A 13,164-nucleotide genomic window follows, 5' to 3' on the forward strand; every position below is an offset into this window, starting at 1 on the left:
AGTGTCTTGGTGGGTTCTTGCACAGATGAGGCCCCTATCCATTCTGGGGAGCTGCTCTGCCCCTATCCCCACCCCACAACCAGAGATGTCCCCATCAAAGACAAGGGCCTCTTTGTTGCCCAGATGGAAGGTGCCCCCCGGGGGCCCCTCCCACCCACACATCCCTGACTAAGATCCCATAACACTGCGAGGAATGATTCCAAATGATTACCGCGGCGTCAAGACCGACCCACCTCTCACAGCTCGACCCACCCACCCTTTATAACTCGACCCACCCCCAGGAAACCTGAGGGCACCTCGTCTGCCCTCTCCAGTGTGACCCATTGGCTTTATTTATTTGTATAGTTTTATGTAGTGCCGCCCTGTCACGAGTGGGCTTCAAGGGAGTGCTGCAAGGGCGAGGCAGGTAACAGACTGCGCAGGGTGTAAATACAAAGCAGAGAGGCTCTGGTTATTACACCACGGCTTCAACGCCGGTGACTTTCAGAGAGTGTGGGATAAAAGGGCATATTTTACATCTATAAGACACAGCAGGGCAGGGTGGCATCGAGACAGACTGCCCATGCCTGGTGTCTGTGCTTGTTGGGGGACGGGGCCTCACGGAGCTATTGCACCCTCAGACTCTGCTGATACCCCATTTCCACACGCAGGCCAAAGCAAGTACCCTCTTCTGAGGCCCCCTGCCCCATGCCACTGGTAGGGACACTGCCACGGGCACTAATGAAAGCTGAAAACACCCCCACCCCTAATGTCCCCATTTAGGTGCTGAAATGCAGTCGCATATATGGGTGCACAGAGCCCCTTAAACCCCCTTAAACCCCCGAGACCCTTAGGTCATTGGGGCCCGGTGCCACTGTGCCTGCTGCACTACTGATAGGGGAGCATTATAAATAGAGTGAGTGCCCGCACAGAGAGGGGCTTCGATTCTCTGGGTACAGATCCATTTCAGACCACCCAGTGTGGGGTCGGAGGGGGCTGACTGAGATCACTTGTAGAGAAAGCCTGGCCCGAGGAAGGCATGACCTGCATTTATTAGCGAGTAACACGCTGCCACGCGGGTGCTCACTAAAAGAATATAACAAAGCGTTCGAGCTCCTTGCACCTCCATATCCCGAGTTTATAAACTGATTTACAGCGCCTAGAAGCGGCAAAATACAACATGTAGAATAAGAAGAAAAGCAGTGGTCATCGGAGCATGATGGAGGAAATACACAATAAGCAGAAAGTTATAGATCTGAGGACACAGAGTGAAGTGTGTAAAATAATCTCTAGCCAGGTGTTCACGGGAGTGCAGCAGAGCCCTGCCTGTGACAGACCCCGTTGTTCCGGTGCACCCTGCAAGATCCAGCCCCGCAGCATCTCGCCTCCAGGCGCCAGAGTTTCGTCCCTGAAGGGGACTTCTTCAAGGCTCTAAAATTAGATCAGGATGTACATTCACAATCAAAATGTGTGGCCGATATCAAGCGTCTCAGCGTCTGATGCAAATGCATTTGAATCAGACGCTGAGATGCTTGATATAGGCCACTGTGCCTTGACTTTGGGTGGCTATACAGAAATGTTCCCTTTTTGTCACAAGAACCAATTGCTGACACTCATATTTTGATTGTGAATGTACATCCTGATCTAATTTTAGAGCCTTGAAGAAGTCCCTTTCAGGGACGAAACGCGTTGGCTAATGGAATGTAAATACTGCATTTTATCTGCTTGATTTATTCGTCACTTTCAATAACAAAGCATTTTTCAAAAGAAAACGAGAGTGCATGGACTTGAAGGATTTCTTCATATTATCAATAATGATTTTGGCTTAAATGCTTTTGGAATGTATTAACTTTTCTTTGTGTGCGGAATTCCCATTTCTCATGTTGTTGTAAATTTGGGTTTCCCAAAGAAGGAGTGGAGAGGTGTGCACTCCCAGGTTTTCCTGCACCACTATTACTAGCCCTAATATTTGTTGACACGTGCGGCTCTTGTGAATTGCCACAGCCCTCTTTTTGCTCTTTCTTTATACTCAATGACATTAAGATGGATGGATAGATGAATGGATCGATAGATAGACAGATAGCCGAACAAACAGAGAAATAGAGGGACAGATAGATAGACAGAGGGACGGATAGATAGATAGATAGATAGATAGATAGATAGATAGATAGATAGATAGATAGATAGATAGATAGATAGATAGATAGATAGATAGATAGATAGATAGATAGATAGATAGATAGATAGATAGATAGATAGATAGATAGATAGATAGATAGATAGATAGATAGATAGATAGATAGATAGATAGATAGATAGATAGATAGGTAGGTAGGTAGGTAGGTAGGTAGATAGATAGATAGATAGATAGATAGATAGATAGATAGATAGATAGATAGATAGATAGATAGATAGATAGATAGATAGATAGATAGATAGATAGATAGATAGATAGATAGATAGATAGATAGATAGATAGATAGATAGATAGATAGATTGATTCCTTACGAGTTCTCACTGGAGGTGGTCTCTCCCTTTACAATAAGACTCCATCCTGCGCAGATCCCATCTGGGCAGTGAACCTCACACTGTATCGACAGGGGAAAAAAGGATACATTTCACAGCCAGCCCAAGCCATTGGCAGGGTTTAAAAAAAAAACAAAAAAACATTTTATTGGGTTTTCCACGTTTTAGGATCAATACACATTGTTATTAACCATAGTTACAGAAATGTCAATGAAAGGCATATCACAAGTACTGAATCATGGTTGCAGGTAGGCGATATAGAGACTGACAATGCATAGGATTTGAATGATGCCTTAAAGGAGCTAGTCCTTCCCAAGGATGGGGGATTCCCTCCTATGTGTGTACCCGGTAAGGGACAGTGGGAAGAGTGAGCTAACTATAACTTGGGGACTAACCAGGGGTAGGTGACAGGGGATGGAGGTGGAGGTGGGCGGGTAGGTTCTTGCCGTTTGTGGTTATACAGTTAGAGTTGCAGCATAGGCGGTGAGTGGCCCGGGATGGCATGTTCATGCATGGTGTGTAGGGTACATCGGGAGGGAAGGCCTGCTTGAGACCTTGGGTGAAGGCGTGCAGTGGTGCACTCGGGTAGGACCTGCGACGATGGTGGTCCGACGCATTCTCAGTCGTTTGTCGGAAGCTCTGAAAAACGAATGGTCCATCCAGACCTGCAGTGCCTGGGCAGTATAGTAACTTCTGCCCCAGGACAAACCGGCAAGTGGAAGCAAGGGGGTGTTTAGCAGAATTCCTCAGGACAGGCGGTGGGCTCGGAGTATGCGGGACCTTGCCACCACCATTTGGACTGGATGGGCCTAGACAGGTCGGGTTCCTGGCAGGAGCATGAGTCAGATTGTCGGTATCGATAAGTGCCCAGTGTAACAGCTAGCCTCCCCCAAATAGCACCCTGCTGTCCATCGTGATAGCCATTGAAGCTGTGCCACATGAAATATGCTTAAAATTACGTGACCCCCAGTGGCTTAACACAGGCCCCAGCAGCTCCCGTGGTGAGGTGGGGGCCCCCAAGCTCCAGGGGGGCCCATCAGCACAGTACTATGGCTGGAGAGCTTCTGATTCAGTCCAGAGGGGCCCCTCACCTACCTTGCAGGGGGGGCCCTCAAGTTTCGTTACACCAGTGGGGGCCCCCAGTCCTCCCCAGTCGACTGGCAGCTGCATCTTGGCCAGGATTACTCGTCGACGACCATTACCCCAAATAACCTTGGCAGGGTTTTATAGAACTGAAATGCGGAAGAGATTTTAGGTTGCTAGTTGCAGGTTTTCCAGTACGACAAATTTATACCTGAATTTCTACATCACCAGTTGATTCCGCCTTTGTCCAGAGTGGTCTTAATTTTGGTGTCTGTCTGTTAGTGTTAAATTAAAGTCTTAAACAAGTTATAAAAAGAATACGCACAGGAGTCCGAAGTCCCGTGCTTAATTTGAGCCGGTGGTTGCAGATAGGGGGAACTGGCAATTTTGGCGACCAGCACTTATATTTCTGTATGAGATATTTATGGGGTGCAAGAGCGGGATAAAAAAACAGATTGGAAAGACGGAGGAATAAAATAATATGGCAAAAAGGTCTCAAACAGAAAACAGGAATCTGCAAGAGCAAGAAGAAGGGGCACATAGTATCTGGTAGTGGATTAAAGACTACCGGTCTTGGTATTGTACCCGCCATGTTTGATTGCCCCGGCCACCGGCTTCTGAGCAGAACTTCAGCCACTGGCACTATGTCTTTCACAAATAAGGCACTGCTGAAGTCATTTATATTTATAAATTATGATGGCCAGCATATTTTACTTTCACTTACATATCCTCCAAATCAGTAAGCTTAACATTTTGGCTCTGAAAACCTGTTTAAGTGGCTTTTCACTACCTAAATCCCAAAGGAATGCCTTTTTGTATTGTTTTCATCCATCATATATCAGCATTCTGATTTACAGGAACAGATAAAAATCACCCAGGTTTCAGTCTAATGAGCAGCTCTTGGAATCATAGTCAATGACTGATGGTAAGTATCACGCAGGCAACCTGGCTACCAACAAAGATGGCTACAGGATGCACAATCTCTCGCGCTCAAATTAGCGCTAATCAGAATCACATAAATTATCCAAAAACTAGACACGCAGACAAAGTAGCTTCTGTAGGAGGCTACTTTCCCTCTAGGGAGGTATGCTTAAGCCTAGCACAGCGGTCTTGGTGACTACTCAGGAGGGGCCCACCACCAGTTTAACAATTTAATATCAAAAGATTAATAAAGCATATATACATAAAAGCAATATGTAAAATAGAAAATTGTAAAACCAACAAAAGGAGAGCATTAATTAGGAGCAAAGAAAGATGAAGTTGCATGCTAGAAAATAGAATATTGTTTAACTTTTTAGAGAAAAAACAGATTTTTAAAAGCTCAAACCTTCCCATAGGAGGTAAAAATTTTACATTAGTATATTTTTGTTTGTGAATTAAATAAAACATTTCATAATGTTTGCCTTTCTTTGATGTATACTTGTTTTTCTATTTTTGCGTATTGTTTTGAAGTTCATATCATAGAAATTGCTTAGGTCAAGCTTGTGGCTTTCAGTAGTGATTCAGTGCTGGTCCACAGAACTCGAAAAGATCGGAGCCACTGGTCTAGCAGAATGATTAGGAGACATTGATTGGCTTATATGCTACATATCTACTAGAAGTATATTTTATAATACTTTAAGATTGCATGTGTGCAGTGGCTGCTGGCATGGTACAGGGTGACGGGGTGAAAAAAACAAAATATTAAAAAAACACAAACCTCTTCATGGCCGCTGCCTCTCCTCTGTCACTGCTTCTCTTCCTGGCAAATCCTGGAAACAGGAAGCACACAGGCTCCCCTAAGTCAATCACAATGCTGCAGTTAGCAGCGTTGTGATTGGTGTGAGCACCGTGTTTCGGCACTGAGACAGGGACTGTGAGCCTATGCATGTTCTCCACACAGGCTGTGTATTACCGCCCGGTGGAGAAGATGCAAAGTACGCAGGAAAGTTTGGCTGACCCAAGAAGGCCGGCCTAACCGTCATGCGCACTTATTGTGCACAAACCACTCCTCCTCCCAGGCTGTGACACTAGCCCCACCTCACCCAGCCCATAGCTACGAATAATAAAATGATAACAATGTTATTAACATCTTATTTTTCCTTTTTCCACTGCTCTGAGAGCAGTGGGGCGGCGCTCTTCCACCTTAGTGCAGGAGCCATCCCTGCATGTTTTGAAGTTAAGGAACATGATGTGATTGCCTGGCTGCTCTTTTGATAGTTGATACTTATACCATTCATCTTTATCCTATATCTATAGATGAATACATACACTCTATGCCTTATAATGCCATTTATCTGCTCTCCAGCGCCACAGGTGTATGGCACTACTGGGAGCAATTTCGCTATTTGTCTTATAGGCACTGGAAGTATGGGTTTCGGGGGGGGTGCTGTTGTCCCCCTTAATAACCATGCTGGAGTTCATAAGGAGAATGAGCAATAAAGATGCCTTTATATTTTGTATTTATCTTGTCACATTTGATGTGAGTTCAGAGACAGAGGTTAGACGTCAGGCTATAGCTTCTGAGAAATTGCTGCTCATTCTTTTAATATGGAGCTTGGTGTTAACTTTTCTTTCTCTGACAGAAAAATTAGAGGATTCAAACCTATAGGATTTTGTAAAGAGTAATTTCTGACAACCTTGCTGGGGTACATAGCGAGTGTAAGTAATGGCTGTAGAATCTCAGTTTTTTCAAACACATTTTTTAAATACCTGTAAATGAACTGTACAAATCTTTCATAGATATCAGCATTTCGGAAAGCACAAAGGAAGCACATTTAAAAAATATTGTATGGTGTGATGTAAGCTACTATTTTATTAGGATCAACACAAATCAAGACACTTTACCTGGTGATGTAAAAGTTATAAATATTTGCAAAAACCAAATTTCCGCACACTATTTGTGTGCTGTATGGTTTCATCAGTAAAACTGCATGTCAGTGCAAAGTTTGTGGCCATTTCAATGGAAAACAAGATGTCTGTAAAGGACGGTGCACTTCCACATTATGTTATATTAGAACATTGGAATGTTGGGAGCTCCATTACAGACAATGGAGTGCACCCTGCTTCTACGGGCCGGTAAAGGCCCGCAGAGCAACATTCCAATGTTCTACAAAGGCTTCTCGAAGCTCGAGGGGATTTATATCCCCTCGAGCTTCGAGAACCCTTTGCTTAATTTGTTAGAACATTCTGCCCTCTAGTGGCAGAATGTTCTAATAGCCCTTCGTAGCAGGGCTATACCGGCAATTATAGTCCCGCTGTCACGTTAAAGTCCCTCGCCTTCGGCTCGGGTCTTTAACGATTCAGCGGGCCTTTAATAGCCGGTATAGCCCGCTGCGGCGGGCTATAAGGCTATAGTAATATATTTGAAACAGTGTGCTCCAAAATGCATTATCTTCGACCTTTCTGGTGAATGGGCATGGTTCGTTTGATGACATTTTTTGTGTATGGGACGCTTGATTGTTCACAATCGGTATGACTTCAGTGATGTAACATTGATGGCAGAACCCTCACACTGAAAATTGATCCATCACCACTGATTTGCCTTTGAGCAAAGTGCATTCTTGGCCCTCCTCGATTTCTACCACCCTTTTGGAACTTAACACAGCGTGTTTCAGCTTCGCTTTTTACCACTGTCATGGCTAGTTGGGATTTTCACATGAGGGTGCGGAACTCGAGCCGACATCTCATCTACCACGGCTTCGCAAATGGAGTGCCTCATTATCTGGTGTGCATGTGACCATATGTGCCTTAGTGGAAGTTGTGTGTCTCGTCTCTGCCAGCTCCAGGCAGGTGCTCTCTCTTTGAAATTGATATAAATATGCAATAGGCCCCAGTGCTGTGGCATGTTCTATGTCTGTGAACTGCATACTGAACAGTGGTCCACAGGTTCTTTCCAGTTCCTAATGTACTGAAAAAGTCATTTGATCATGCATCAATCTTTTATCAAATAGTTAATTAAAGCAACACATTTGAAAGAGCGATAAATCTATTCATTATACTTATTGTTATCACACTAATTAGTTCAAATTAATTTAAGAAATAATAAATATGCTTAAACGTTGTGAACGTTCACAATAATAATATTAAGAGACGTGAAGAGACGAGAACAAAATAGCTCGGTTAACCCACTCCTCCATCACTAACAATCTCCAACAGAAAGCATCCTAGAATGTTGCTCTGCTTGGTGAAGTCCGCTTGGGATTTGAGACATATTGAGACATCAATTTCCAGATGGTCCTTTTAACAGTCAATCAGTTCTGGCTGATCACCCAGACTAAAATAAAACATTAGTCAGGGATAATCTGCTGCACATTTTAGAAAAGAACACTACACATTAAGGGCCTCATTATGATGGAGGATTTTCCGCCTCCTCCGGGCCGGGGGAAGCCACCTCCGGCCCGGAGGAGGCGGAAAATCCTCTGCGGACTCACCAAAGACCCACCGCCGCATTACGATGGCTGGTGGGTCTTGGTTACTGTCCGCTGCTTTTCCGCCGCGGTCAGATTACAACCGTGGCGGAAAAGCTCTCATTTGGCTGGCAGTGTCTATCAGACACCGCCAGCCAAATTAGGAAGCATTTGTAAACATGCTTTTCCGCGGCGGTTTTTCCGCCGTGGAAAAGCATGTGTACTTTTGATTTTGGGGGCCCGTTGCGGGCCCCCAGGGTGTTGGCGGGTGGGGGGTGCACATGGGGGGTACCTATGGCACCTCCCAGCATTTACTTGCACAAAGCGGCAGGCACCGCGCGGTGCCTGCCGCTTTGTGCATGTAAATGTTAAACTTGCACTTTGACATTGCGGCGGGTGCTGCTTGAAGCAGCACCCGCCGCAATGTTAAATATCCAGGATGTGACCGCCAGGGTGGCGGTCACATCCTAATCGCACATGAGGGAACGCCGCAGCCCATGCGGACGTTCCCTTATCCTCTGGAGTCGCGGACGGACGCAAGTCCGTCCGCGATCCTAATGAGGCCCTAAATCTGCGGACTTCTACTTCAATTTCCCAAAACCGCTTACTCATTGTGGGCTTGCCAAAGCAAGACAACGCTGCCAAATATCAGCTTCTTACACCCAGCCTAATAGAGAAGGTATTAGATATGTTCTCCCCCTCGATTTCTAGCTTGGGGCAGCAACAGACAACTTATAGAAGTGACTCTTTAATATTGCAAAACCTACATTGGACCACAGGATTTAGGTGTATCCAAGTTTGTCATTGATTCCCCCAAGAAAAAAGGCCAAACCTTAATCTCAGGAGCTTAGTTTTGCATGGAATAATATGCCAATGTACTACTAGTCAGAGATGGGCATAGTATTTTGGGTGGTCCTTTATTTCAAGGAGATGAGAGCTCCTTTGAAGACAATAAAGTGATAATGGGCTATAAATGGCTGGTGTAGGCCTTGAAACTCAGATGGATTGGAGAAATAGAAGCGTGCATGTCTGTTGGGCTGGTCTAAGATGGCCAAACTGACATGCGCACTTCTAAGTGACCACCACTCCTCCCTTTAATGGCCCGGCCCCACCCTGCAAGCATGTATGCCTCAGCCAGAGCCAGTTGCAGAAAAATAAAAATTATATTATTATTATATTATCATTTTATTTGTCTGTGACTTACTGTGACCAGTGGGATGACGCTCCTCTGCCATTACGGAGGAGCCGCCCCTGTGGATCTGTGGTACGTGAGATACCGTATTGTACATGGTGATGCAACTGTACAGCAGGAAGGGTACACAGATGAGTGAAGGGAAACTGGAAGCTGCAGTTTCTCATCACTGAGAACCAAGGACAGGTTGTACCTTAATGAGATTATCATACGATTGCTTACGGGACGTCCAGGCATGGCGTACCCTGATAGAGAATAATGCCATCTCATTGAATGTACGAAAAACTAAAAAGTGAGCTGCAGTTTTGGTCTAACCAGAAGCCTACCTAGAATGAGATATGCACATTGCACATTGAGTTCTGCTAACAGTGACTGTGTAGTTCATTATTCTACCAAACTCTAAGGGTACCTGTGTGGCTCCATGGAAATGGTAAGGGCACACAAAGCAGTAATTAAATATAATACAAAAACAACACAAAGAATTGAACTTGCTGTTTGGCTTATATGGGTTCTGGAGTTAAATCTCAAAAAAAGAATCTCTGCAGATGAATGCATTATAAATGTGCTAATTGAGAATTATGGCCAGCCACAAACATACAAACTAATACATAATTTACCACTACTTAATATGCTTCCTTAGGGCACTATGCTACAGTTTTTTCTGTTAATTAAAAATGAACTACAGCATGACTTATTTTTATTAACTCGTATATTGGTCTCGTGATGTCGGGAGGGGAGAGGCATCTTGGAGAGCTTTGTGATGGAAGTGATGTGAGAGCATCAATACAGCTTGACTGTGCCAGAATACTGTGAAAATATTAATATCTACTCCTTGAATATAATTTGGATTATTGTGGAAAGCACTTTCCTGTTGTGAATGGGGCAGTTAGAAAAGCTATTGTGCAGAATGTATTATTCTCCAGGTTCCCTTTCACCTTCACTCCCATTTATTTTTGGGATAGGATGTTGTTACTTCATCATTATTTATATCACAGGCTAGGAAAAGGCAATCTGCACCAACAATGTAACTCAAATTGTTTAGATTTGGACATGATGGGCACGAAATCTGTAATCATATTTAACACACCTATTTTAGTTTTGGGACTTTTGAGGTGTGAGATATTGTGTGCTCGATCAATAGCCTTTGGTCAAAAAGGATGTAGATTTTAGTGGAAGCATCCTTACACCTAGGGGCTTATTACGATGTCGGTCAAAGTTGCCTCCTACCGACACCGTCTCAAACTTACACAAATTTACAAGGATGTATAATTAATGTAGAACTTGTAAAATAAAATGTTACATTGTGTATTATTGTAATTTATATTTAAAAAAATAATAATTAAATAAATAACCCGCCCCACAAACATTTTTATTTTTAATGTACATTTGACAATTCCTTTTTAAAGGTGTGTGTTCACTTATGTATTTTAAATAGGTTTTACATTTTTTAAATAAAAGTTACAGAGTTCATTTTATTTTTTCAAAACATTTGTTTCTAGATTTTAAAGTAAAGCAATTAACAATTATTTATTTGTATATATATGTATATATTAAATATTAAACTAATTTAATTTATTTAACATTTGTTCCTATGAAATGTTACTTTCTTTTCTTCCCTCCATTATTTTCTTTGGGAGTGTGTTGCAGTACCAGTGATTGGTCATGTGCAGTGCTTGCTTTACTTCGTAGCTGGGCTAGGGTACATCGGAGCATGTTTTGACTCTTTGGTGCTCTAGTAATTTTAGAAGTGTAGTTTGTGAATCTATCCTTCTGCGGATGTGTATTTGTTTTAGAATGCACCTCCCTAAACATCTACTTACATTTTCCAAGACCCCTCCCATATAATATTAGGAACTCCCCATTTTTCCCTCCACTCTCCGAGTCCCTCCCATTTTGCTCCTAAAATCAGTAGTATGATGGAACAATGCATGCAACTACAACCCATGTCTTTTCTTCGCGATCAGTACAATGCAAGCGTCTTTACAAAGCATTTACAATGAACACTTTTATAACGCATATGGCTTTATCACGTATGCCTTTACCACGAAAACATCATTATAAAGGCATGGTTGCTTAAAACATATGCGTAGCCAAATCTTTACACAAGCACGCACAATCACTCACAGCTAAGCACACTCAACCACGCTGCCGTTATTTACCATTGTTGAATTTCACTACACGCCATGCATCTCCAAATGCGATGCAGCGCGCACAACAAAATTTGTTTTATTTATTTTTATGTTTGCTTACCTCTAATCGGCCGTAATACGTAGTTTACTGAGCCCCACATCAGCACCCAGCAGCACTCCCGCTACTGCTTCTTTTACTCCTGGATAAGGCAGAAGTGCCGATGTAGGTTGGGTGACCCACCAGAGTGACACTTGCGAGCTTGAAGAAGTGAATTGGGATAACAGCCATCTTCGTGTTCAACATCGGACTCCAAAATCCACAGAAACATGTGAAAGCACTGCCTATTGACTAGGAAATGTGTGTATGTCAATGGAAAACTAGCTATCACAGCACATTCAAGGGATGATGTACATGCCAACGCAAACCTACCTGTTACAGTGCATGCAGCACACACAATAAAAGATTCCTGTTCCTTCCATACCTGGAGTAGTACAGAAAGTACATACAAAGAAAGATTTGGGTGCCGGTGTAACATTTCTAGGCCACAGTAGATACGGCACTACAAACAAACATGCCTGAGCCAATGTAAAACTATCAGGGGAAGAAGATGCTACAGCTTAGGAGGAAAATGAGCTTGCCAAAAATGAGCATGCCAATGTAGAACAATCTGGGAAGTAAAACTATGTGGATGGAGTACATAAAGTACAAAACTGACTGCTGGGTCTACCTTTTCAACAAATAACACCCCAAACTGGCCGCAGCTCCAAGGCGAGCAGGTCTGTTAGACGGTGGTCACATCTGAACATCTCGTGCTGCCCCATGAAGGCCCCCAGCACAGCCCCGCAGTTGGAGATAGAGGTGCCTTTACCTCGGGGCTACAGTCTGCCCAGTCAACAACACGGTCATAACCACACATGACAATTACCACGCATCTTTACAACGAACATGACTTCACCACGCAAGCCCGATTTCATAGTAAAAGCATGCGTGGTAAAAGCATATTCATTGCAAAGGATGCATGGTAATGGACATACATGGTAGAGGCATGGCCATTGTAAAGGATGCGTGTAATGGACATGCATGGTAAAGGCATGTTCGTTGTAAAGGATGCACGGTAATGGTCATGCATGGTTTCCCACTAAAACCTATACCTACATGTGTGAAGAGCTCCGCCACCTTGCCAGAGACCCATGATGAGAAATGATAGGCAAGCCACTAGTCTCCAATCTTAGACTTCTGAGGTGCATTTTGTAGTACCTGAGTAATATTACTGCAATAGTAATTTATGTATTACAAGCGCAATTTGTGACTTGGGCCCACTGTTCTGCAGTAGTTCACGTTGCTGTGCTATTCGGGACTTCAAATTATTGAGACCTGTGTTTGTTTTACTTTGCAAAACAATGGGGCTAATGCAACATATTTGCTGTATATTGATTCTTCTTGTAATATGGCTGACAGTAGTCATTAGCCCTTCCTTAGTGTTTTCACCTTCTCCGCCTCCGAGAATACCTGTGAGTGTTCTAACCTGTACCAGAGTGTTCTACCTGTGTCAGTTGATGGTCTGGTCAGCTGGCGAGGTGTGTACTCACCTGTCTCCTACAATAAATCTACATGTAATCAACTAGAAGTATCTTGTCATCTATCACCATCGTATTTACAACATTATTAATGTAAGGCGAAAAACCTTAAATTTCCTAAACTGCTTGTCAGGCAAGAGCATTAATGTGCATGGAGACAGCACGTCAGCTAGCGCATGTCTTCTAACTGGTTGCTGTCACACATAACTTTCTTTCGATCGGGGCTACACCAATTAAAACAGGAGTTGCTGTTGGAAGAGCATAGTGTAGAAGGTAAACTCCATTCTTG

The 13,164-nt window shown here is 43.5% G+C and overlaps 1 protein-coding gene across 1 annotated transcript in view; it reads right to left on the bottom strand.

Moving 5' to 3' along the window:
* The window catches only part of GRIFIN (galectin-related inter-fiber protein), a 49,104-nt gene that overhangs the window by 14,665 nt on the left and 21,275 nt on the right, over positions 1-13,164 (bottom strand). Inside the window, exon 2 of the mRNA XM_086942391.1 lies at positions 2,488-2,567. Within this exon, the coding sequence (XP_086798517.1) occupies positions 2,488-2,567 (80 nt within the window). The remainder of the gene's footprint in view (positions 1-2,487; positions 2,568-13,164) is intronic.

This window comes from Lissotriton vulgaris, chromosome 10, assembly GCF_964263255.1.
Source record: "Lissotriton vulgaris chromosome 10, aLisVul1.2, whole genome shotgun sequence".
Classification (NCBI taxonomy): Eukaryota; Metazoa; Chordata; class Amphibia; order Caudata; family Salamandridae; genus Lissotriton; species Lissotriton vulgaris.